This window comes from Monomorium pharaonis, chromosome 5, assembly GCF_013373865.1.
Source record: "Monomorium pharaonis isolate MP-MQ-018 chromosome 5, ASM1337386v2, whole genome shotgun sequence".
NCBI classification, from domain to species: Eukaryota; Metazoa; Arthropoda; class Insecta; order Hymenoptera; family Formicidae; genus Monomorium; species Monomorium pharaonis.
In genome coordinates, this window is record NC_050471.1 from 7527726 (window position 1) to 7552835 (window position 25110).

Here is a 25110-nt window from a genome sequence, read left to right on the forward strand (position 1 = left end):
TTAGGCCCTTACTAACATTCATGTGCATAGCATGCATAGCACGTTTGGCGCTGATGTCGCGGTGGCTGTGCTCTCATGTCTCTCTTGTTCTCTGGTTCTCTTTGCTTGTCAGTTAGTGTTAGTAATAGTTGGTAGAGTGCAGTAGCGCTTATATATGAATTATTTGATATCTATTTATTATTAGCGTCTAATTATTTCCATAGTCCATAACTGGACTAAAATAATAAAATGTTTGCAGTAACTTTAAAATTAAAAGAAAATTTTTTCTAGTTATAGAAAGTGATTTATGAAAAGACAAACAAAATGGCAACTGGTACGTTTCTATATATAAATTTAAGTTATTTATTTTATTGAATTTAATTGTAATTATTTATTTGATAACGGTTTTTGTTTACTTATTTATTTGTAAATATTTAGAAATAGAAACGAGCTTGCTGGTGATTGTTCTGGATGTAAATCCATTACAACGGATAGTAAAGCAAGAAATCAAGATATTATCACAGTGTTTAGACTCCACAATTGTCTTTGCAAACGCTCATCTCATGCAGTCATCCAATAATGAATTGGCAATAATGGCATGCCATGGCCACAGTGCTAAATTCCTCTACCCTTGTGAAACCACAGCAGAAATAAGGCAGATGGATGGCCAGTATGAAAAATTTACCATGGTGGAACGTACGGTACGTCAGCAATTGCAGCAGGTTATCAACGAGGTTCCTATGGATGTTCCACTGAACATAGAAAGTCTCATCTCTGGTGCGCTCAGCATGGCATTGTGCTATATCGCTCGATTAGAGAGAGAAAAGATTGCTGGTCAGAAGTTGCATCCTAGAATATTAGTCATTACAGCCAGCAACGACTCAGCAACTCAGTACATGAACTACATGAATATATTCTTCACTGCACAGAGAATGGTTTTTTGTCTTTCTATTGAATTTTTATGTTATTAAAATAACAGAATTGATTTGTAATCTATCTGCTTTCAGAATGTCATTTTGGATGTGTGCAGTCTGGATCAGGAACTGACACTCTTACAACAAGGCTGTGACATTACTGGTGGCAATTATCTGAAGGTGCCGCAGCTTGCTGGATTACTGCAGTATTTATTGGTAAACTGTTTACGCTTAACTTTATCATAATTAACGCAAATTATTATGTACATCATAATTAATCGTTTTCTTTATAATTTAGTGGGTTTTCCTGCCTGATCCCAGTGTTAGGTCAAAATTGGTTCTTCCTCCGCCAGTAAAAGTGGATTATAGGGCAGCATGTTTTTGTCATCAGGAGCTTATCGATATTGGATATGTTTGTTCGATATGTTTATCAAGTAAGTATAAAGTATTGATAATTTATCATAAGAATATTTCAATATATAAAATGATAGAAGACATAAAATTACATTTAAATAATACTGAGTATTTTTGTGTTAAACTTGGTTCTATATTAATTTATATTTATATCAATTATCTTTTTTCAGTCTTCTGTAAGTTCAGTCCAATATGCACCACTTGTCAGTAAGTATTTCTTTTATGACTAATATACTAATTTATACTATACTATACTAATGTATACTAAAATTATATATGTTTATCTGCCATAAACAATAATTAACTTATTAATTTTTTAAGCACGGTGTTCAAAATGCCAGGACCTATGCCGATGAAGATGAAGAAAAAGAAGAAGAATGTGGATATCGTACACTAACCTCATATACTTCACACACAGCGATTATACATTTTGTAAATAAAAGCAGCAAGTATACTAAAAAAATTCTTAAGATTATGATTACTTGATCATAACCGGTAATTAATCGCGGAAACTGAATTATAAAAAAAAGTCGTATTTTTCTAAATACATCTTGTATAAATCGTATTTGTGTAAATGTGTGCCGAATTGTTTGAAATCAAAATTATGTTCAAACGCATAAACGAGGGTTGTATCCATGTTGTGATTTGTATCTCAAGTAGACTACTACGTCGTTCGGTTGTGCGTGGATGAGTGTTGCGGCACATAACCGATCCGTTCCTGAATCTCGTTCTGAGGAATCTTTCCGCCCCACATGGGCGGATTCATAGACGACGACGCTTTCTTTTCAGGATCTTTTTTGGACTCGTGCGCCTTTCTTATCTCCTCATACACCTGCAGGTCATCCAGACGCATTTCTATCCGAGTTGGACTTCGTCGTATCATTGCTAAAAAATAAAATAGCATCACATTTTCTTATAACAGGATAAATCTTATGAATAAAAACAATTTAATTTAGCCCTAAAGTGTTAATTGTAGGAAATTTTTACTGTAGATGAAACTAATTCAACTTTTAATACAGTTCGTGTTATTAAAATTAATAGTTTAAAATAATATTTAAAAGATTTTTTTACGTTAAAATAGTATTAGTTCAGTTACGTTACCGTGGAACGGAAATAAAGAAAAAAAAGTAAAAAAATTATTTAAAATGTTTTACATTCGCATAATTTTTGATTATGCGAATGAATTTTCACCTACAGTAATATTATCATCAGAGAAATATGACACACTATTCTAAGGAGTAATTAAAATTTAATGAAAAAAAAATTTCAAAAATTAATTCGCGAGTATATATATAAATTCTGAAGCGCGCTGTTTAATCGCCGAGGATCAATCCAAGAATAAATAAAATACAAATGTGCAAATTGAAAAAGGAAGAAAAATTTTGTTTTCTAGCTTTTTTCGCCGACAATATTACTTAGAAATACGAATTCCGCTGACTGTGAATATTTCAAAATTAAACGTGCAGTGGTTTCCGAGATCTCCCGTAATCGGCTTAGGATCAATTGGGGGAGGAGAGACGAGCGAAAGTGCCGAGCTTCGCGAGCTACGTCCCTGACGTCCCCTTGTTGCCCCTCGCGCAATATGGCGAGATGTACTAGACGATGCCCCAAATAATACCGAACCAAAGTTTCCTCGCCCCAATCGCGTTGTTGCTCGACAAATCTCATAGCGGCGGTCGCACTCCCTCGTGGAAATCCTGGCCGAATACCCCAGGCCGGGCCCCGAGGAAGTGTGCTGAAAGCGCCACGAAAATACGGCCGCGGAAGGGTTGGACGCGCGCGGGCACGCTTTCGGACGGGCGGCGCGTTTTCCTGCGAGTTCCCGCGGAATTTCACGGCCACCCGGCGACGCGCAGCGTCTAACTAGTCAAGTTGTATCAATTGCGGGTGATCGGCGACGTGGGAAGATGCTCTACCTCGAGGATTACGTCGAAAGTGCGTACAAGAAACAGCGCGCACGGCTCGCCCGCGGGATCCTAACCTCCTCTTCATATGGCGCGCGCGATTAACCTAGGCGGCCGCGACCTGCTGTGACCCGACTCGCCCGCCCGCGGGCCCGCAGCGGGCACAGCCATTTTTGTTTTGCGTTCCGCGGACCCGTCGCGACGCCGCGCCTCCTTTTGCGCGCCGATCGCGACGTGGGTGATCCGCGGTCGCCCTAAGATGCCTTGGCGACGTGAGGTCCCGCGCCGAGAGGTTAGGCGTCGCGGCGTTTTATCGACGCGACGAGACGCATATTCCTCTCGCAAGAGAAAAAGAGATTAATAAATTGCCATTTGAATTCGCGGGCCACTACCTGAATTTCACTGTCTTCATGTATTTCCAGAATTAATTAAAAATTCATTAAAATATCCTCCCTCCTTTAGAGTCATGTAATTCTAATGTACACAGTAACTATGTATTTTTTTGTTATACAAAATGAGAATAAGCAATAAAATATTGTATTGGAATAAAATGTTAAAGGAGTACTGATTTTAATGCGTGCTTAATAAGTTTGCGAATAAAGACAAAGAAATAAATTGAATAAAAGTCATTTAATAATCAAAGTATTTGTTACACCGCAATTTGATCATTGAGATTATTAAGAATAAAACGTAAACAATTAATGCAGGAATTACATTATATGTTAAAATTTAAAATTTAATGATGTATGTAATATTTGCTGATATTCATATTGTGGTTTCAGTGATCGAACATTTACCACAAGAACTAAGAGATCGATTTACTGAAATGAGGGAGATGGATCTAGGTGTACAAAGTATGTATCTATATTATATATGTACAACACAAAAAATATGGATAATAAAATGACAATAATAACTAAAGTATAAAGCTAACGTCAAATCTATTTTCAGACTCTATGGATAGCCTGGAGAAGAAGGTGAAGACATTCTTCTCAAACGCTAAGAAGATGAAGCCTAGTGAAAAAGAGGCGGAATATGAGGCTATCAGGAAAGAGTACTACAAGACTTTGGAGGATGCCGACGAGAAGGTGCACCTAGCCAATCAGATGTACGACTTAGTGGACAGGTACCTGAGGAGGCTCGATCAGGAGCTGCACAAGTTTAAGATGGAACTGGAAGCGGACAATAAGGGCATCACCGAAATTCTGGAGAAGAGATCCCTCGAGTTGGACCAGCCACCCACGAATAGCAGTCAAAAGGAGAATCGTTACAGTTTTACCCCGAGCAGAACGCGAGACAATCACAGTCATTGTAAGTATAAACATTCCTAATAATATGAATTTATAATCTTTCGTCTACGTTAAAAATCGTTTGAACTAATTTTTTATTCATTTAAATGATTTTCAATGTAGATGACAAAATATGCTGAACTTTTAAAGACGTATTATATTAAACAAAAACATTAACGTTGACGACAGTATAATTCATAAAATTCATTAATTATTAAAAACTTATTGTTAATCAAATAAATTCTAATATATAACGATTTTTAAATGAATAGTCTTAAATTGTTTAAATTTCATGCAAATTTTAGCTCGATCGGAGAAACGGCGGGACTCGAATGCATCTTCCACGTCGGTTGAGAAGCGGCTGGCGATCGAGAAGATACCGGCGGCTACGAGTCTACCGGAATCACGGCCGGCGTCAGCGAATTCCGCGCCCATTATTGCGACGAGTAGTGTCGCGCCAGCCCCGGCAACAATTGCCAATTCCGTGGGATCCGTGTGCTACAATCTCGGTCACATCGGCGCCGGCGGTAATGCTATTGCAGCAGCCGCGTCACAAGCGATCGCGGCCACGCAATCGATGCAGCAGGGCAGACGTTCGGCCAGTCTGAAGGCAAGCTACGAGGCCATCAACACTGGCGGCGTACACGCCGCGGAATTCAGCAGGGAACTGGCCGGCGCAGCACAAACCGCCATCGCCGCCATTCAGGAGACAACGAAGAAGCATAAAAAGTATGTAGAATTTGCTGGAGCATTTAAAGGAAAAAACAAACAACAACTGCTCGATAAATTCTCTTTAGAGTCTCTAGAAGTTTTAATCATTTGGATTAGAAATCAATTAATATTAATCCTGGAATATTACTCATATCTTTTTTACATTAACACTACTATGAGTAAAAATTAATTTATATAATTAAGAAATTTTTTAGATTTCTACTTTATAGATTTTAATATGAAAATTTTATTAAATGTTATTTTAAGCTTAAAATTTTCATAATAAAACGTAGCTAAATTCGAATTGGATTAAACTTTTCCAACAGTAACATTTCAGAATTAACTCAAACATCTCTAACATATTTTTAATTAAAGGATTATGCGGTATTAGATACTTTGAATTCGAAATCTCTGTTAAATTTGAGATGCTTTATATATTTTTATTTTATTTTGTAGAAGTATTTTTCTATACAATTGCTCAAACAATACATTATTGTTACTAATTCTAGAAAAGTAACAGCCACCGTGCCGAGTTCGAGCGTAATCGCGGCTACTGTGCAACAGCCCGTGTCGCCACCGGTGGTTACCACAACTACACAAGTAGTGGACCCGGACAATCCAGATTGGACGTACGATCCGAACGAGCCGCGTTACTGTATATGCAATCAAGTGTCATACGGTGACATGGTTGCTTGCGACAATTCAGATGTAAGATCCATCGGCAACTGTAAGATACGAATTACGAGCGGATAGAAATTTATAAAAAATGCTTTTAGTGTCCCTTTGAATGGTTCCATTACCCATGCGTGGGCATCACCGCGCCACCAAAGGGGAAGTGGTACTGCCCTCAGTGTACGTCCTCGATGAAGAGACGTGGCGGACGGAAGAACTGATTAGATGAGAAAAAAAAGAAGAAACTAGGAAACCATGCTGACCACATTAAGAAGGCATTGCTGCTACTACCTCTTAGACACTATCCATCGAGTACCGACTTAGTTAGAAAGCCGTCATTAGCTCTGATTTTGTATAACTTTTTTAATGTGCCGTTTCGAATCCGCATCGTCATCTCGACCTACGGTCTTTTTGCTATTGGTCGAGCATACAATTGGAAACGATAACATTCTATCAAAATTTCGAAATACATTTAACGGATATATCAAACCGAAGGATTTTGTAAACGTTTCAGTGTGTTTCCCACACTGCTATTATCGTCGAGCAATAAAGGAAATTGAACAAAATAAATGTAAAAGGTTTCGGGAAATAGGAGAATTATTATAATGTATTCTTCGGCGAGTTTGAAATTGATTGCTTCGTCAAAAAGTTAGATTTAGGTATTAGTTGTTTATAATAGAGAACATTTTCCGACAAATTGTAAATAAACAATCTTCACTTTTTAAGTAATTTTAGATAAGCTTTTAATAAAAACTTAATTTCCTGTAAAATTTAAACCTCCAGTATTTAATGCAGTTGCAAATGAAGAATTTACTTTTGATGGAGGAAAACCGAACGAAATAACATAGAATTCGTCTGAAAATAGCGACTTACTTTTTCGAAGCCATTTTAACGGAATCTACTAATTTCGAAAGAATTGTAGCGAAATGGTGTATAAATAAAATCATCTATACAATGAGGCGACATTGCCAAAATAAGTGATCATATTTCTCTTGATTAAATTTATCATTTTTTAATGTATACAAGCATAATTCAAATTTGCTAAGATTAAATTAAGTTAAATTAAAATTATTGTTGAAAAGCATTATTTATATTGAATTAGAATGTTGTAATTTTTTAAAAATTAGATTGCTCTCTAAATAACAAAACAATTACAATTACATCGAATAAATTTAATCCTTTTTTGCAAATAAAGTTTATTATAAATTAATTTTATATAATACTGTTATTTATAGGAAATTGTATATTATTTTATTTATTTAGAAAACTTTAGAAAATGGGATAAAAATTAAGAAATTAAAGTTTATGCCTTTATAAGAACTACTTGAAATTCGAAATTGAAAATTATTTAAAATTAACAAAGTTCTTAAAGTAAGGTATTACATATCTTTCAGCTTTAATATTTGACTTTTGATTATTCAATTTTGTAGTTAACTACTATCCTTCCTATAACAAATTGTTTACCAATGTAGGTTTAAAGACATTATCTATATGGTCCAAACCCAATTGTCCAAAAGCATTTCCACTCCAGATAAACAGTGTCCACAATCAGCTGGTGCGAGTGTGCGTGTGTATCGAATTATTTCTTATAAGCTCCAGCATATGTGCGGCATCGAAAAATATAAAAATATCATTGACATCTGGTGGATGTGTAAAGAACGCTTTGTCATTTAATACATCGGCATTCAATGCATTGCACATCGAAATATTTGAAGGCAATCCATCGAAAGTTAAAGCAATAATTTGTACATCTGACGTGGTGACAAAATCTATTACTCTTTTTGTAATTTCAGCGCGTTCCTCAACTATTAATCCGTCCACCAAAAAATACGCAACAGGTATTTTCCACCTTTCATTGATTCCGGTTAACTAATACATTAATGCTTCTTTTGCGACTGGTAAATTTTCCGGTTCTTCAATTATTAATCCATGGTTAACATATCCAACGAATCTTTTTTCAGCGTGACTATACTCAACTTATTTTCTTATGTACATTTCATCCATCATTAGACATGCATATAGTTTCTTATCACCAACAGCTTCACATTTTCTTTTTAAAATGTTTACTGCTTCTTGAGTTAATCCAGGTGACCCATTCGTATTGCTATACCATGAACGTATCGTTGATGGAGCCGGTAATTTATTTTTGAAGACCTCTCTAATATAATTAATTGCGTTCGCTTATTTCTTTCCGAAACGTAACGGACACGGAACAGGTCAGCTCTTGATCGAGTGGGATCGCTAATCGCTTAATCGGTAATTATCACGTACATTAATCTTGTATCGTGAGGACATTCTGAGGATGCGCATGTGTGTATGTATTTAATTATTTAAAGAATTTAATATTAATTTAATAAATGCTGTATGTGAATTAATCAACAGTTACTAGCAACAAAAACTAAAATCTCGTTGGTGTATTTCGGAAGGCAACCACGGCTTATAAACATGTCCATCGGCTTCTTTGCTAGCCATATATGTGAAAAAAGTTCTCTTGAACGATGCGGACGGAAATTTTCCATATTCCATGGTTTTCCACATCATACGGCAATAAGAAACACGTGCTTTACGTACTTTGCTATGGAATATCGCTTTGACTTTTCCGATCTGTTTAAAACACAAATTAATAATTAATTCTTCTAAATTAAAAAATAAATAATTAGAACTTATATGATTTCAAAAATTAATATCGAGAATTATTAAAAATAAAGAAGGAAAACGGAAAAATTTTTAAATTATAAAATATTACAAATTTGGTATGTATAGCGGCTCTTTATACTAAAGATCCCAATTCAAATCCATTCAGAATATATAAGATTTTTAATTAATTGCCATTTTTTGAAAGGCATTGACAAACTATCGAGAGTTCTTTTGCCAAGACAGTCAGCATAGAACATGCACAAGTAAAAATCATGATCTTTACTCATGAAGATTTTATTTGAGAAATCAAAATTTAAAATACTTTTGACAGCAGTGTTAAAACATTACCTATTCTTAAAGATAGGAAAATTTAAGAAAGTGTAACTTCGTCAAAAATAATCATAATTAATTTTTCCAAAAATTATTTTACAACTTGAAATCTTTATTTTCTAGATCGGTACTTTAGTAAACGACTTATTGATTTTTTAGCTACTCGTATACAATTAAAAATAAATCAAAACATTTTTATGAATTGTACGATGTTTCATAACATGAATTAAAAATCGCACACAAATGTAATTTACAGTTTTTGAAACTGTAAATCTTTATTTTTAATTCGCGTATTTGTTGAGAGAAGAGATGTCTGTGTAATACTTTTTGAAAAATTACGAATATTTTTTGATAAAGTTACTATTTATTTATGAGAAGCAAAATAGATAATGCTTTATTTTTGCTCAAGTGTTTGTGTGTGTGTGTGTGTGTGTGTGTGTGTGTGTGTGTGTGTGTGTGTGTGTGTAACTGTATTATAAATTCTCAAATAATAAAAATGATAATTGATAGTTAACCTTTTTCTTCATCCTCTCGACCTGATCATAGGTCAACCTTTTTAATTGAGGTTTTGTCATATGCAATGATGGTTTTTCAATCTCTCTTGGTATGTGTAAATTTATTAAATCCCAAACGGCACGAGTTGCTTGCATCAAATTCTCTTAAGAAAACAGGGGAAAAAAGAAATGAGTAAAAAATAATAGGAAACAATTAAAGATTTAAAAAAATTAATTCCGTTATTAAAGTACTTTTGTCGGTTTCCGAGAAAGCAACACCCTCCCTGTACATGATCCAATCCTGAAGCTGTGGCATCAAATAACATTTTGGTAATTTGGCAAATATGTAACCTTCTACAGCCATTTTCTGTAATTCGGCCTAACATTTTAAGTTATTTTTAGATTGTATATAATTTAATCAACATTATTGGTTTAATCACATTTAGTCATAAAGAAATAATTGATTGAATATAAAATTATCTGGTTAAAAGATTTATAAACACACCTTTACAATCGCTATAAGATCAGAGTTGTTGTTTATATATTTTTTATCGTCGTTTATCCGATGACTCCTTTCATCAATCTTCTCTTCTGTCTTATCGATCACTTGTTTGTGCGATATATTTTGCTGATGATCTATCTTGTCAACAGTTTCTTCAGAATATTCATTCTTTTCACGAACTACTTTGTCAATTTCTTTATCTTTTTCTATTTTGTTGCTATTTTCCTTGTTCAACGATTGCATTACTATTTTATATGTTGAAGATGTCAATTTCAAAGGTGTTTCATAATCTGTTTTTGTTACTTTTGAGGGCGCAGTTCGCGATATGTTCCAAGAATCGTCATATACAGGATAATCAGAATCAAAATTAAATTTAACCGTTTTTTTCTCAAAAATATTCTTTTTAGGAACTAGAGTTTCTTTTTTAACTGCTTCAATGAATTCTGTCTTTTCTTTTAATTCTTCTAATTTTTCTATTTTTTCTCTCTCCATTTTCATCATTTCTTTTATAAAAGGATTATGCCTGCAAAATTTATCTCCAGGATACGTCTTGCAAGAATATGCACCTGCTTCATTTGGTCTATACTTCCTTCCGGGACATAATCCTTCTTCCTTAGTCCAAGGAATGTCTTCCTTACTTACAGATAAACTTATGCCCTTATCAGTCATTTGCTGAATGGCACACAAACAAGATGGAATGTTCCTAACAGAAATAGAAGATGCAGGAGGTTCGAACTTTTGCAATACGTGTATTTTGTCCTCTTGAATACCCATTATATGATTTTGAATTTGCTCGGCCTCTGTAGTAACCTCGTTGATAATGATGTTTGTTTTAATCTTATCCTCTGAAGCAACTTGATTAATTAATGATCCTGCTTGATTCTGTTCTGAGGATTGCATCGCCATCAAATCCCTTTTCATAATAATATTTCATAAATAATATTCTTATATTTTATTTTGTTATATCATTTATACTTTAATTTTTAGTTTTCTATTTTTTAAGTTTTATAGAGAAAAGATTATAAAATTAAAAAGAATTTAAAATGTGTTTAAAAAAGTTTAGAAAAGTTTTAAAAATTTCCTAAAACTTTAGAATAAAAATCACAAGAGTAACATTTATATTTTCAAGAAATTTAAAATTAATATTAATATTACTAATTCTACAATTACTAAAAATTACTCTAATCTAATTAATTGGCCGTAAAAGTTAAATTATATAAATTAATAATAATTAATAATTCTCACGTATTTTTTTCTTCACTGATCAATGTTTTGTCAATCTTGTTTTGTTGTAATTTTTCAAGTTTTTTAATCTGTCGACACAAGCAGCAACTATCGCAAACGGATTCAGGAAATGTCGACTTGAAGATTGTTTGCACACTCTTAATTAACTCATCAGTTTTTTCTTCTAACTGCCAATAGTTTTCGTCAACGTGTTGCAGCCACTCTTGCCAATTTATTGACAAATTTTCTCTACCACTAGGAAAAACTTTTTTAGTCCGATCGCCGAGTTTCAGCACTGCGAAGAATCTCTCGTCGCTATTGCTGGGTGTCACATTGGCTACTTCCATCTCGTAAGTTACAGGGTCTTTCTTTTCCAGCCAAGATTTTTGAATCTCTTCTAGCGGTTTCGACAGGTCTAAATTTTTTAATGTTTGAAGAAAAATAAAAGCATATAAATTTCTGATATTATTTTTAAAACTTATGAATATTATTATACTTTTTATTATACAATTATTTTCGATTAAAAAAAAGCAATAAGATTGTAACAGTTTATACCGCAAATTTTATATTCTGCAATTTCTGGCTTTTCGTCAAGATTCCTAATAAAATCAAACTTTTTCCCGTTGTCTGGCAGTCCAAAAATGTTAGAAGTTGCTAACTCTTCCGAGTTTAAATTTCTCTCTCTTGAAGAATCTGCATCTTTAAAGTCTACAAATTCAAAAACATTTATTATATCTCTTTATAAGTTTATATTTTTTTAAAAATTTATACTTATTTATTGTGCTATCAAAATATACTAAGTTATTATCCTTAAAAGTTTATTTATTCTGCTTAATTCGTTTATTTTACCTTTCTGGTCATACATAGTTGAGGAAACTTTTTGTAATTCTTTTATATTGATTTTATCAAAATGCTCAGTAGTGATATCTCTTTCCCCTTTTGTTATCTCTAATTTCTTATTAATAAAAGACTGGCCATAATATTCATTCAGTGGTAAGATTACTTTTGGAATTGCAATTAGTTTACAATGTTTTCGCCATTTCTGCAAAGCATTTCGATAACTAGCCCAATCAGGACGTGTAAATAATTCTTCTTTATAAGGACAGATATTTTTTCGCCTCGGCATACATGTTATTAGTTTTGCTAAAATATTATACCAAATAGTGAATAATATCTATTTATTTTTATAATAAATAATTGTTAAATAATTAATAATATTTAATATAATATATAACTTAATAATAATAAAAAACATAGTTGATTAAACATTTAATAATCATTAATTTATTAATCATAAATATAATTACGTTTTGGTGGCAATTTTGGCACAGTTACTGCTGGCAATCTCTTGTGCAATTCCTTTACTGTCTCTGGTAGTGTTAAAAATGCAATAGCTGACAGTATTATCCTCTCATTACAATTATAAACTTTCTCTGAAAGTTAAATATACATAAATAATTATATTTAAGAAGTGTTATAACTCGCTTTATAATAAGTTGCTTTAAATAATTCTTTTATTTCGGTTTAAAAATATAATAAGATATATACTATATCCTTCTTCGCAGAAATCATTTCCTGTTAAGATTCTATAAATTTTACGCAGAAAATCGACGCTATTTAAGTTGCATAATTTATGTAATTCTTTTATAGTACTCGGCTTTAATTGGAAAAATGTTGAAATGACGCCGATAGCTATTAGTGTTGTTTGCGTGCCATGTGTCTTTGTCTCTTCATAATCAATGTGCATTACATTTTCCAGTTTCATTAAATTTTTTATCTACGAATTTATAGAACTTAATTTTAAAATGTAGAATGAGTCGCGTAATTTTATTTTAGTTAAAAGTCTTTTAAATATCAAGATCAAGAGAAACATTGTTTTTTACTTAATGAGAGTAACTTTATTATTTTAAAAACACTTATTTTTTATGTATTTTATTTGAATTTTATTCATCAAAATAAGATCTGTTTAAAATCACTCATTTTTACTTGATCCGGAGAAAAATCTTGGTACCATCGTGGGTACGTCTTCAACTTTAGTGAGTATTTCTTGTCTACAAAGAAAAAAGAAATAAGAAAAAAGAAATAAAATATTTCAATTATTAATGTATTAATATAGATATTAATATAGATTACATACACACACATAAATTAGACAATTAATAACATTTATTGCAATTTTTAACTAAACACTTTTTTCAACTATCTTCTATTTCAAAAAAATTTTTTTTTAATTTAGTACTCATTATTATAATTAAGATATAAAATTTAAGTTAAACAAATGATATTAATTGTACGAAATATATATAAAATACATTTTAAAAATAATCGTTTTTAACTATTTAACATTTTTACATTCTTTGACTGAATGAAGGAAACTTACTTTTCTTCTTTGCTGTTTTTATTGCTTTACTGATTTTCTCCTCATGAATTTTTCGTTTTTCTGCCCAAAAAATATCTTTTGCCAATGCAATTTCATCTTCTAGATATCGTTTTATAAAGCGATTGTTTTTCTCAAACTGGGTATAATTTAATCCACTATTCTTCAACCATTGGTGTTCTACCATGTCTGACGCTTTTGTTTTGGGCAGTTTTTTCTTCTCTCGGGAAAGTCGGGGCATAATAAATTTTGTTTGCAATTTAATCACTGGACATTCGTGAACGGAAGTTATTGCTGTCAGTGAAGACTTGTAAGGCGGCATTCGTTGATCGTATCGTGTAAGAGGATCGAAATGATCGAGGGAACAACAAAATCCGAACGGTTTTAATCTTAAATCTTTTTTCAGCCATTTGTCTCTAAAAGTATTCTACAAATAAGCACTTTTCCCTCTTAGATGTCAACAAACTATAAATGCTACATAAAGATTATTCAATCTTGGCACAGTTAATGTAAATTATATACAATTAATTAAGGAAAAGAAAATATAATACATCTTTTATAATTGAAAGAAATAAAAAATAAAAATAGACTAAATTAAAATTATATATATAATATTTGTAATATTTTTATAATTAATCTTTAATTCTAACATTGGATGTTTTTACCTTGTATGTTGGAGTGTGCTGGGAGTTTTTAAAGAAATTCTAGACATTTTGGAGACAGAAAATTGAATTAATTCTTATTGATCAAATATATTACTAAACGGAGTTAATTCGTCTATAATTAATACTTGTCAATTTATAAATAATTATAAAAAACATAACTAAAATTTAATAGGTTGTGTCTAAATGAATGAAGTTGTGAGCAAAATTTAAAATAAAATTTCAATTCTATTTTGTTTTTTAAATATAGTCTGTTTTAACTCCACTAAACGACATATATATCGAATATATATAAAAATAAAATAAGATCGCCTATATTATCTGCAGCGAATTTGTGCCAAATAATAATTTTTGTTTAATTTTTACTATCTCCAATTAAACAGTAATGCTGTTAGTCCTTTAACACTTGAAATAATGAGTAATACAATTTAATACTGCTCAGTATTACATTTTTTGTAAGTAAGACCACTTATTAGCTTGCGTGTTGCAATTTTACCGGTCTTGAAACACTTTCTTTACATGAGGATTGAAAATACGTAATTTTACAAATTAAATTGACAAACAATTTAATAGCGTTGATACTCAGAATCAGCTCTATAAAATTCCCCTCTTCAAAAAGACTGTAAATATAATTTATTGCGCAAAATATATAATTTTAGCTTAGGTATAAATAAATTATCTATTGTGTCTACACAGACGCATAATATACATATAAACATGAAATCTATTTATGCTGGTTTAAATATATAATGTAGATATTTACTTATTAGCTAACTTACCATATATTAGTTTATTCGAAGATAGAACCATCGGTCCTGTACGTCATCTCACGCATGCGCACAGTCGCGCTTACGCGTGTGCCAGTTCAGTAAAAATTCTTCACGCGTAATGTGGCGAACGCGTGCCAACGTGAGTTGTAGCATAATCCGTTGAAAACAATGTTTGCCGGATCTTTGCTTCCCGAATGATTAATCGGTTGTCATCGCACTCTCGACGGCCGTCCGTCGGTTCCTCCGTAGAATAAGTTTACTTTTTACGAGGCACGAAAGAGACTTCGCGATCGCACGTGGACACATTTCTCAATCCTCAGAATTTTTCGCTGGAGGTTCTATCCCAAAGTGTTGAATAAAAATTCGTTGCGATACTCTTGCCAGCGAGATAAAATCAATTAGATGTGTGCGAAGTAATGGTTAATGACATTACGCGAGACGCAACTGCCGTAATTGGATTAGCAGAAAAGGCGAACGCGAGGGAAGAAAATCAAATTACTTTTCCTCCCTTTAACTTTTTTACAATCTCTGGAGATTAAATACATTTCATGGGATTAATTGCATATCTCGCTTCGTAGAAGGTGGGGAGATTGTGTTTTGTCAATGTGCCAAGATAACAGTACAATCCCTTTTATTAACCGGTAATCCGTCTAATCCGATGCGTTATCTGTTTGAGCCAATTCAAGTCTATTTAAGGCCATTATTCACATTTATCTCCGACAATACGCAGAGACGTTCTTTCAGCAGTGCGGCGAGATTGTTTGACGCAGTACAGCAGTCGTCAGGAGCTCTCGATATGCCGAAGGAAACGAGAGTCGTGATTGTCGGAGCGGGCGCAGCTGGTATCGCAGCTGCCTCGAGATTGTTGCAGAGGGGAATGAGCGATTTTGTGATACTGGAAGCCAATGACAGAATCGGTGGCCGAATATACACCAAGAACTTCGGTAAATAATAATTTCCCTAATTAATCTTGGCTTAATAAGAATTCCTTTTATTATTATCATTAGATAATAACTAGCTTTGATTATTACTTTGTAAATATCAACTAACAGTAATGTTAATGTTGTATCCAATGTATGCAACATATGTTACATATTACATTTATATTGTTAAGCGTGGAATTATGTTGATGTTATATTACTGTTGGTTTACTAGATAACTTTAATGTCGAGAGTTTCAGTTTTGCATTTTTAAAATTTTCTTTACATATTTGTAGAGAAACTTTATCTGACTGTTTTAATATTTCCAGGTGAACATGTGGTGGATCTCGGAGCTCAATGGGTTCATGGACAATCTGGAAATGTGGTGTATGAACTTGCCTCCAAACACAATCTGCTGAGTTCATTTATTGCTCTACTTGACCCTAGCAGACATGAATTTGCTAATATTAATGGTGAAATAATACCCAATGAAGAAAGTACTGAAGCCTTGATGATTTACTTTAATAATATGAATAAAATGAAACAGATAGAATTGAAAGAGGAAGAGGGATCTTTTGGGGATTACTTCATAAGAGAGTGAGTATTTTTATTTTTATCCAGACTTAAAAATTTATATTAATAATTGTAAGACAAATTAATTAGAAAACAAGTAGATACAATGTGCTTTTTTATTTTGTTAACATAAAAAAATAGACTGTAAAAAAAATTACAACAAATTTAGTTTATAATAGTTGTTCACAAAATTTTTGAGTTTTTCTATAAATCCACAAAGTTTTTTATTTAAAATTTAATTTAGACAATATTGAAAAACCCATCAATATTATAAATTTTTAAAGGTTTTTAAGAAAATGTGAACCAAAAGTTGATTATGAAATAATTATTTTCGTTTAAGCACTCATGATCTTTTTACATTAAATTTTATGGAAGAGAATATTGTTCACAAAACCGTCGATATCACTTTCACGAAACCACGCTTGCAATGTGGGATGCAGACTTGCTCGTACAATCGTACAAACATCTTTATCAGGCACAATGCATCTGATAACAAAGACCAATTAATAATAGCTGTTGTGCTGTTACATTAATTGTAAACGATATAAGCAATATTCTCTTATAAACATCAATTAAAGATTAATCTATTGTACACAGAGATAATTTTCTCTTAAAATTTGGTAATTGTGGGATAATGTGTGACCTCGAGGAATTTTACCATACTATTTAATAAAATTTACTATACTTTTAGTAAATTTTACTATACTTTTAGTAAATTTTATTCAAAAGTATAATAAAATTCCTTGAGTTAACACATTATCCTACAATTACCAGATTTTGAGGGTAAATTTTAAGAGAAAATTCTCTCAGCGTAGATTTGTTATCTACTATACGAATTTGCTTATCAATTTAAGATTTCAAAAAGCGTATCATTTATATGTACCTTACACGATTGTTGCAGCATTGATTTCTTACATATTCGTATCTCAGTAAGGAATATATGTACTTCAAGTATTTGCTATTTAAATTGTTATGCATCTGTTCGTACGTTTTTACTGGATTATTGATTCTTTCAATGTATTCTTTTGTCAGAATTGGTATAACGTAATCAACCTAAAAGTAGATTAATTTAATATCATATTATAAATTAATGTAAAAAATTAATATATAATTAACGATTCAAAAAAATATTTCTAATTTTCGAAAAGGCTTAAAATTTGACCTCAAAGAATGAATGTTAAATGAAAAATTTACATTTTTTTTTCATAAGAATTGTTAGGAAGACATTAAATTAGGAAGACAAAGTTTATGGGCTGTTTTTCTTTAGAATGCTAAAGCTCGATTCGAGCCATCAAAGAAAGGGAAGAAATAAATCTACCTGTTTAAAACAATCGTCTATGAATTCTTCAGCTCGACTATAAACGTGTTTTTCTTGTTCTTGCAATATAAGTACGCCGATTCGCGGCTGTTTGGATCTAAATATGTTTGTGATACTCTCAGCAGTTGATAAACCATCGTCGGCAAAAGTCAGCATAACTATACAGCCATATGTTTGTTCATGCTATTATGTGACATAATAAAATATATTATTTAACAAATTTTAATTTAACCTTTAATAAATTTTTGTAATTATTTAAATCAGTTGAGCAACCTTCTTCTGCTGATTGTCTTGTGGTATAAACATTGATTCGCTTTCTTTCATTTCGGTTTTGTATTCCACTGTTGAAATGGGGCTTAAAACTAATGGTGCTTTTGGTATATGTCCAGGTCGAATTATTTTAGATCCTAAAATGTACGAAAACGAATAATTAATCTTATATTATTATAATCAAATATGTATAGTCATTACAAAGATGTATCTTTTGAATTTGACTTGACTCGTTTATATCTGTAAAAAAGGAATGTTACTTTTTTTTACCATCATGACTCATGGCATGTTGCAACGCAACATCGACTAGATTGTATACGTAATCCTTAATCTGATTTATTATATCGAGTCGTTGCATTTTTTGCAAAACATTCAAAATTTTGTCCATTGTTGCCTCCGGAGATTGCACATAAGTCAGAAGTACGTAATATGTTGGATCCTGAAGTCCTTTGAAGTCATAATCTATGCACTAACCAATAAAACAAATATTATACTTACATTATAATTACTATTATATATATGTACATTATATATGTGTGTGTGTGTATATATATATATATATATATATATATATATATATATATATAATTTAGCTTGAATTTTTGTATAATTTTTATTATAATCAGAAATTATATAATTCATTATAATTTGTCTGATAATCTTACACGTATCTGTTCCATTGTTAAGCCCATGTGAGCTGCAAACTCCTGCCATCCATCGTACATCTTCCCTGTTGCTGTGGAGCTCAATAACAAACATAATTTCTGTAGCGTAGCTTTGCCACTGTGTTCGAACAAGTACGCAGCGTGAATACGTGATGATTCTCTTTGGATATTTACAATGGTTGTGTCTAAATTTGGTGGTCCGTCCACTTCGTTTCTTAACTTTTCCAATTCTGGATCTACCTTCCTATAATTATATTAATATTAATAATATCTAAATTTGTAAGAGCCTTCTATTATTGTTAAAAGTAATAAAATTATTTATAATAATTATTTATAATAATAAATAGTAATATAATATTCAGAAATATTATTACCTTTTTGGAAGCATCTTACTATGTCTTGCTAAGTTTTATTCGTAGCAAAAGTGCTTGTCAAAAGTAATCAGTGGAATTTGACCGCATTACCGTTGTAGTTGGTTTTACAGTAATTTGCGGAAGAAATTATATGAATGCACTGTATTTCCATGATTCAGATAATTGCAAACCTATATTTAAAAAATGCAGATTTCAAGTTAAACAATTCAGTCTATTAGAACTTAAAAATATCATCACTTAGAGGCTATGCTTTCTACATATGTGACAGAATGATTACAACATGCTGTTGTAGTTGGTCAATGTCTCCCCCCTCCCACAGTTCAGCACATGGGTGATGATTCATCAACTTGCTTACCCGCCCAAAATTTGAATAAGAAAAGATATGAAGTATAAAAACGTTTGTCTTTATTCAACAAAATTTGCTTATAATGTAATAAATTTATACATATATAAAACGTGAATTTAAAGTTAAATTAATATACCACTTAACAGAAGTTACTTATAAAACATTGTAACAGTTGAGAATAAAAATAACAGAAAAATTATTTAATTATTTATCTTACATTTATTTAAATTTAGATAAAAACACTGTATATAGATATAAATTAGATATTAATATTGCTAATGCGTTATAATAATTAATTTATTACAATGTTGTAGATATTATAAAGCTTTTGATGAGAAGCCATTCACGAATCGTGCTCGAATTGCTGAATATTTATCTTGGATAGAAAAGATGGAAAACTCTATACAGTGCAGCGATTCATGGTTTGACGTCTCCGCAAAACGTTTGACAGAATATTGGGAATGCGAGGGCGATCCTACTTTGGATTGGAAGAATCGTGGTTATAAGACAATTTTTGATTTATTATTGGTAAGAAATTATTTAATAATTTTGAACCGAAAATATCGCGTTGAATAAAAATATTTTCAATAATTTTACACTTTACAAAATGCTGGAACTTTCAATAAATTTTTTTAAAGGTATTTTGTCAAAAAGAAATAGTCAAAATACTTAAAATTGAGCTATATAAGTTTAATTTAATAAATACAATTAACAAAAAAAGAGAGAGAGGATTATATATGAAAACTAAAAGAATATTACAATAATATATTAAAGTTAAATGTGCTATTTAAACTTTTAATTAAAGTTTAGTGTACAATAAATATTTGTAAGATATTTTTAATATTTTATATCTTAATCATATATAGCACTTTATTAATATGTATTTTATAATTTTAGTAATTTTTTTCTAATTAAAAATATCATTATTTTAGCAAAAAATTCCGAACGCAGAGGAATGCTTACCAGTGATGGAAAAAATAGAGTTCGGAAAGGTTGTGGTAACTATTAATTATAGCTCAGATGAGAACGTGACTGTGATTACCAGAGATGGATGCGAGTATTCTGCGTTACATGTAATATTTACTGGATCTTTGGGCGTCCTGAAGGACAAACATTCCACGATGTTCGTGCCATCTTTGTCGCAGAAGAAACAGCGCGCGATAGAGGTTTATTAATAACACTGTAAAATGAAATGGTATATTGTATAGTTGATGTCAATTAACATTATTTGTTACGTAACATCATTTTGTTGTAGGGATTAAATATTGGAACAGCAAACAAGATTTTCCTTGAATTTTCACACAGATGGTGGCCAGAGGATAAAGTCAGCTTTAACTTTATCTGGTCGGACAAAGATAAGAAATTCCTGCAAACTTACGGTCAAGTAAGCAAACATTTGAATGTACATTTATCTAAGCTTATAGATGATAAAGAACAATAACTTGTTATTGAAAATTAATTTTACCAATTTGTTATTTTTACTGCTCTTCTACTAATCGCGTTAAATATTTATCTTAGAATAGAGAATGGCTTTGTGATGTGTTTTCATTTTTTACTGTGGCACATCAGCCAAATCTTTTATGTGCTTGGATAGCTGGAAAAAATGCGAGACATATGGAAACCTTATCGGATGTTGACGTACTTGACGGATTATATTTATTGTTAAAAAAATCATTTGAGAAACATTACACTGTTGTGAAGCCAATAAGAATGTTAAGGTAGTTTTATATTCCAATTGATTGAAAGAAAAATAATCAGATCTGCTTTAACTTATCATTTTACTATCCTTATTTTTTTATTTCTAGGTCTAAATGGTACACCGATGAACATTTTCGAGGCTCGTATAGTTTTCAAAGCATGTTTTCCGAGCAAATAGATATAAGACCAAGAGATTTGGCCGAGCCAATTGTGAATGGAAGTAAACCTGTATGTAATTCCAAAATAAAGATAACAATATTTTTAATTGTTATGCAAATTATTATTTAAAATATTATAGTCAGTCTTCTTATAGTCTTTTATGTTAACTCATTTTTTTCATAATACTTAAATGTTCTTTTATTTTTAGCTTTAGTTTTTCATGTACTTTTATCTCACGTAACTTAAAATTGATTTTGAGAGAAAAACTATTAATGTTGATGAAACAAATTACGATTAGGTAATCCTTTTCGCTGGAGAAGCCACGCATGATCACTATTATTCCACTGTGCATGGCGCTGTAGAAACTGGCTTCCGTGAAGCGGATAGAATAATCGAATTTGAAAGGTAAAATAATGTCAATTGAGATTTACTTGAAGCCTGATATCAACGTGTGATGAGTCTTATAATAATATCTGTAATAGTCATTTTTATTATTTTATTTAAATCAAACATGCTTTAAAGATTGCAAGAAATTAATTCTCTCTTTCCATTAAATTTTTATTAATTTTTAAATCTATTTTTATTAAAGTTTTTATAGTACATTTTTCACTATAAATTTAAAATTTTTTCCAGTTTAATAAAATGGAATGAAAAAAGGGAGTTATGTGTTAAGTAAAATTTAGTTTATAAAAGATGTAATACATCTATACAATCATATGCAATACATAATGCATTATAAATTAATAATTCTTTCCATTTATTTTTGCTTCTTATTGCACGCTGCAGTGTTGTGTTGTACTATGTTATTATGTTCAGCTTATTATTAATATTCGAGTTTACATATTTTTTTATTTTGCATAAAATTGAAATGAAATGAATGTTGCTGTGCTTATTTATTGTTACTGAACATATTGGTTCCTAATTTTGCACAAATAATTTTGCAATTATATTGATTGCATGCTTTTTCTTAGGCAATTAAACTCCCATCTTTAACTACATCTTCTACAACTACACCTTCGTAATGAACGGATTATGGAAAACTAGAAATATCTTTGCAATTTGCAATGTTTGCAACAGCCGAATATATTTAAGGCATGGGTGACTACAATATTTGTTTGTAAGATGTAAAAAATTTGTATAAAGTATATTGTATATTATAATGTAAATTTATTGTTGTAAATTGATGTAAAATTTTAAAAATATAATGAAATATATACCATAACATTGTTAGTAAAAGATATTACTTATTTGTGTATATACTATTATAGTATGTACTATTTATAGTTATTTGTCATGCTTGTTATAAATCATTAATGCATTAATACATCAAGAATATTTTAAATAAATTGTGTAGTTTACTTATACATATAGAATATATAGAATAAAGAGCTCATAGAAAAATAGCAAACAGTATAGATATGTATATATATATATATATATATATATATATATATGTGTGTGTGTGTGTATGTGTATGTGTGTATGTGTGTTTATCTGAGATTTATTAGACTAATAGACTACACTCGAATGATGTAGAACGTGCAATCACTTAAATCAATTGATTGACAACTTCGACGAAGCATTGCGGATAGAGATTGACACGAACACAAGAGGAGCGGAAAAGACGAGAGTCGTGATAGTAGGTGCAGGAATTGCAGGATTGGCGGCAGCGAAAACTCTGGAGGATGCGGGATTTACAGATTATCTTCTTCTTGAAGGTATATGCATATATCTCTTAACATTAATTCATACTAATAATTCATAACATAAAATGTATATGAAGAAATAGAAAAATACATAAATTAGTATGAATACAAAAAAAAAATATAAATGTAACAAAATTTCTCAAACCATATTATTCTTACAGCTCAAGATGTAGTTGGAGGAAGAATTTATTCCGTTCCATGGGATAATGGCTGGATAGATTGCGGAGCGCAATTTTTACATGGTGACAAAAGCAGGCTTGCTCAGTATTGTTTAAGCAATGATTTACTGTCGAACATTCAAGGCACGGATGGCGATGGAATTTTCTTGCGCGACGACGGAACAATAATGAACGAGAGTTTGGTTCGCGAAATCGACGATCTCGTACGAACCGTTTCAGACGATATCTGCGAATCTCGAAGACCTCTGAAGAAGCAGGAGAATATTGGTTCTGTCCTGAGATGTAGATTTGAAGATTATTTACACGAGAAAAATGATTCTCCGATGGAGAGAAGGATGAAAGAAGAAATTTTTGATTGGAACGTGCGCTTTCTTTTGGTGGATAATTGCTGCTATTCATTAGACGATTTATCAGCGGTTTTTTGGGGAAAGTTTAAGGTAAACTTAATTTTTTAATTAATGTTTAAAAAATGGACATTGTGTATAAGGGACATTGTGTAAAATAATTTTTACAGTACGTTGGTGGACCAGAACATTTGCTCTTCAAGTCTGGCTATAGTTCTTTAACGAATCTTCTCGTTGACAATCTGGATAAACAAAAGGTGCGTTTAACCACTTCCGTGGAAACTATTCACTGGCGGGACACTTTCGATTCTCTAAATGATTCTCCGATTACCGTGAAAATTTTTGACGGGACGAAAATTTTCGCCGATGCGGTTATAGTCACTTGCTCGCTCGGCTACTTGAAGGAAAATCACAAGAAAATGTTTCAACCGTTGTTACCGAGTCGTCTGAACGTCGCTATTGAGAATCTCGGTTTTGGAACGATTAACAAAATTTTCCTGGATTTCGGCGAACCCTGGTGGCAAAGAAACATCCATGGTTTTCAGCTGCTTTGGAGCAGGAATCTTGATCGCCAGTCCTTACCCGAATGGACTAAGGACGTCACAGGATTCGACGTCCTGCCGACTCATGCGGCCACTCTTATAGTGTGGGTCGGCGGACGAGGAGCGTGTATCATCGAGGATTTGACAGAGGAGACTATCGCACAAGATTGTATGAATCTGTTGACACGTCATTTGCGATGTCATGATATTCCACCGGTAAAAAAATGCGTCCGAACTAAGTGGAACGGGAATAAATATGTGAGAGGCGGTTACAGCCATATCACTAAAAGTTGCGAGGGGGATAACATCTCGCCTAGAACGTTAGCTGAGCCGATCTGGGCAACGATGTTGCAGAATGACACGAAGACGGAAAAGGTAAGATCATATAACGCGTTTTACTTAGCATTTTTTAATTTAACTTTGACGTTTTTAAATTGCAAAAGAAATCAATGTCTTGTGTGATAAATTTTTTAGACTTCTAATGCTGTGTAATCAAGATAAAATAAAAATATGAAAAATTAAACTTATAAATATAAATTAAAATTTATTTTACAATTTATAATTTAATTTTTTTTAATTTTTAATTTTTGCAAATGGCAGAATGTACCAATTATACTGTTTGCCGGTGAAGCTACCCACGACGAATTTTACTCGACAACGCACGGAGCTTACGAGACTGGAATCTATCAAGCTGAAGTATTCTTACAATATCATGTGAACACGAAATAAATATAAATTGTGACAATATGTAGATATGTAAATATACTAGTGTAATAAAGTTTTTTAAATGTTTACATAGTAAGGTATTTTTCTTTATTAAAATTATTTCATAATAATGAAAAATTCATATACTATTTTGCGCACACGCGTATGTATGTGTGTATGAATAGTCAATTTATTATTATGTTAAGTACTAATGTATAATTTATTAAATGTACTTTTTTTACTTCTAATTTATTTACTCTTAAATAACTTATTTTTTACGTAATATTTTTTGAGTAGGTATATTTTTACTTTTTATTTTACGAATGTATTATATTTGTGTATATTGATAGGTAATGCCAGATTGACTTGTCTTTTTCCTGTTTTTCAACATCTTATCACACACTGTAATACATACATGTACATTCTCTCTCT

The 25110-nt window shown here is 31.5% G+C and overlaps 6 protein-coding genes across 13 annotated transcripts; 3 read left to right on the plus strand and 3 right to left on the minus strand.

The window, feature by feature from the left end:
• The first annotated feature begins 133 nt into the window (after window positions 1-133).
• On the plus strand, window positions 134-1770 carry LOC105828408 (general transcription factor IIH subunit 3). The gene is made up of 6 exons (XM_012666720.3): window positions 134-313; window positions 418-914; window positions 987-1109; window positions 1192-1327; window positions 1478-1514; window positions 1629-1770. Exons 1-6 carry the CDS (start codon window positions 304-306, stop codon window positions 1702-1704), a joined length of 879 nt encoding a protein of 292 aa, XP_012522174.1. The 5' UTR covers window positions 134-303; the 3' UTR covers window positions 1705-1770.
• Window positions 1692-3503, minus strand: LOC105828409 (anaphase-promoting complex subunit CDC26-like). Its single transcript, XM_012666721.3, has 2 exons — window positions 3224-3503; window positions 1692-2192 (listed from the first exon to the last, which is right to left on the minus strand). Exons 1-2 carry the CDS (start codon window positions 3297-3299, stop codon window positions 1972-1974), a joined length of 297 nt encoding a protein of 98 aa, XP_012522175.2. The 5' UTR covers window positions 3300-3503; the 3' UTR covers window positions 1692-1971.
• LOC105828407 (inhibitor of growth protein 3) lies at window positions 2931-6857 on the plus strand. The gene is made up of 6 exons (XM_012666717.3): window positions 2931-3242; window positions 3994-4065; window positions 4163-4522; window positions 4806-5229; window positions 5721-5919; window positions 5988-6857. The coding sequence occupies exons 1-6, from the start codon at window positions 3215-3217 to the stop codon at window positions 6102-6104; spliced, it is 1200 nt and encodes a 399-aa protein (XP_012522171.1). The 5' UTR covers window positions 2931-3214; the 3' UTR covers window positions 6105-6857.
• Window positions 6858-8212: 1355 nt separating this feature from the next.
• LOC105835391 lies at window positions 8213-14802 on the minus strand. Of its 3 annotated transcripts, none has more exons than XM_036286519.1 (10): window positions 14113-14802; window positions 13451-13863; window positions 12378-12503; window positions 11920-12213; window positions 11626-11778; window positions 11092-11485; window positions 9850-10759; window positions 9597-9723; window positions 9366-9508; window positions 8213-8487 (listed from the first exon to the last, which is right to left on the minus strand). In XM_036286519.1, exons 1-10 carry the CDS (start codon window positions 14157-14159, stop codon window positions 8269-8271), a joined length of 2826 nt encoding a protein of 941 aa, XP_036142412.1. In that variant the 5' UTR covers window positions 14160-14802; the 3' UTR covers window positions 8213-8268. The 3 variants fall into 3 exon arrangements, with proteins under 3 accessions (XP_036142412.1, XP_036142414.1, XP_036142415.1); XM_036286521.1 differs by lacking the exons at window positions 13451-13863; window positions 14113-14802 and adding exons at window positions 12619-12847; window positions 13057-13311; XM_036286522.1 differs by lacking the exons at window positions 13451-13863; window positions 14113-14802 and adding an exon at window positions 12619-13191.
• A 139-nt stretch (window positions 14803-14941) lies between these two features.
• On the plus strand, window positions 14942-24771 carry LOC105835392. Of its 6 annotated transcripts, none has more exons than XM_012678630.3 (13): window positions 14942-15018; window positions 15627-15823; window positions 16129-16396; window positions 19660-19873; window positions 20278-20511; window positions 20601-20729; window positions 20864-21063; window positions 21151-21271; window positions 21501-21607; window positions 22739-22920; window positions 23070-23524; window positions 23602-24348; window positions 24574-24771. In XM_012678630.3, the coding sequence occupies exons 2-13, from the start codon at window positions 15676-15678 to the stop codon at window positions 24700-24702; spliced, it is 2934 nt and encodes a 977-aa protein (XP_012534084.1). In that variant the 5' UTR covers window positions 14942-15018; window positions 15627-15675; the 3' UTR covers window positions 24703-24771. The 6 variants fall into 6 exon arrangements, with proteins under 6 accessions (XP_012534084.1, XP_012534085.1, XP_012534082.1 ...); XM_012678631.3 differs by having other exon boundaries at window positions 14952-15018; window positions 15624-15823; XM_012678628.2 differs by lacking the exon at window positions 14942-15018 and adding an exon at window positions 15025-15520 and having other exon boundaries at window positions 15624-15823.
• LOC105835395 lies at window positions 16682-19302 on the minus strand. Its single transcript, XM_012678638.3, has 7 exons — window positions 19000-19302; window positions 18626-18869; window positions 18231-18429; window positions 17964-18097; window positions 17691-17873; window positions 17256-17425; window positions 16682-16858 (listed from the first exon to the last, which is right to left on the minus strand). Exons 1-7 carry the CDS (start codon window positions 19011-19013, stop codon window positions 16732-16734), a joined length of 1071 nt encoding a protein of 356 aa, XP_012534092.1. The 5' UTR covers window positions 19014-19302; the 3' UTR covers window positions 16682-16731.
• Window positions 24772-25110: the final 339 nt, after the last annotated feature.

What these genes read in the sequence shown, in the direction of transcription:
- LOC105828408 (XM_012666720.3), top strand. An exon ending in GATTACTGCAGTATTTATTG is followed by an intron (nt 1,110 to 1,191) that starts GTAAACTGTTTA and finishes TTTATAATTTAG; the next exon opens with TGGGTTTTCCTGCCTGATCC. An exon ending in TTGTTCGATATGTTTATCAA is followed by an intron (nt 1,328 to 1,477) that starts GTAAGTATAAAG and finishes ATCTTTTTTCAG; the next exon opens with TCTTCTGTAAGTTCAGTCCA.
- LOC105835391 (XM_036286519.1), bottom strand. Translation starts at nt 14,159, where the DNA reads ATGTCTAGAATTTCTTTAAAAACTCCCAGCACACTCCAACATACAAG. An exon ending in ATCAGTGAAGAAAAAAATAC is followed by an intron (nt 10,760 to 11,091) that starts GTGAGAATTATT and finishes TATTATGAAAAG; the next exon opens with GGATTTGATGGCGATGCAAT. An exon ending in TCGAGAGGATGAAGAAAAAG is followed by an intron (nt 8,488 to 9,365) that starts GTTAACTATCAA and finishes TGTTTTAAACAG; the next exon opens with ATCGGAAAAGTCAAAGCGAT.
- LOC105835392 (XM_012678627.2), top strand. Translation starts at nt 15,538, where the DNA reads ATGCGTTATCTGTTTGAGCCAATTCAAGTCTATTTAAGGCCATTATTC. An exon ending in GGGGATTACTTCATAAGAGA is followed by an intron (nt 16,397 to 19,659) that starts GTGAGTATTTTT and finishes ACAATGTTGTAG; the next exon opens with ATATTATAAAGCTTTTGATG. An exon ending in CAATTTTTGATTTATTATTG is followed by an intron (nt 19,874 to 20,277) that starts GTAAGAAATTAT and finishes TCATTATTTTAG; the next exon opens with CAAAAAATTCCGAACGCAGA.
- LOC105835395 (XM_012678638.3), bottom strand. An exon ending in TAACAATGGAACAGATACGT is followed by an intron (nt 18,430 to 18,625) that starts GTAAGATTATCA and finishes TTTATTGGTTAG; the next exon opens with TGCATAGATTATGACTTCAA. An exon ending in ACATGCCATGAGTCATGATG is followed by an intron (nt 18,098 to 18,230) that starts GTAAAAAAAAGT and finishes CGTACATTTTAG; the next exon opens with GATCTAAAATAATTCGACCT.
- LOC105828407 (XM_012666717.3), top strand. Translation starts at nt 3,215, where the DNA reads ATGCTCTACCTCGAGGATTACGTCGAAA. An exon ending in GATGGATCTAGGTGTACAAA is followed by an intron (nt 4,066 to 4,162) that starts GTATGTATCTAT and finishes ATCTATTTTCAG; the next exon opens with ACTCTATGGATAGCCTGGAG. An exon ending in TTGCTTGCGACAATTCAGAT is followed by an intron (nt 5,920 to 5,987) that starts GTAAGATCCATC and finishes AAATGCTTTTAG; the next exon opens with TGTCCCTTTGAATGGTTCCA.
- LOC105828409 (XM_012666721.3), bottom strand. Translation starts at nt 3,299, where the DNA reads ATGAAGAGGAGGTTAGGATCCCGCGGGCGAGCCGTGCGCGCTGTTTCT. An exon ending in CTTTCGACGTAATCCTCGAG is followed by an intron (nt 2,193 to 3,223) that starts GTAGAGCATCTT and finishes TTTATTTTTTAG; the next exon opens with CAATGATACGACGAAGTCCA.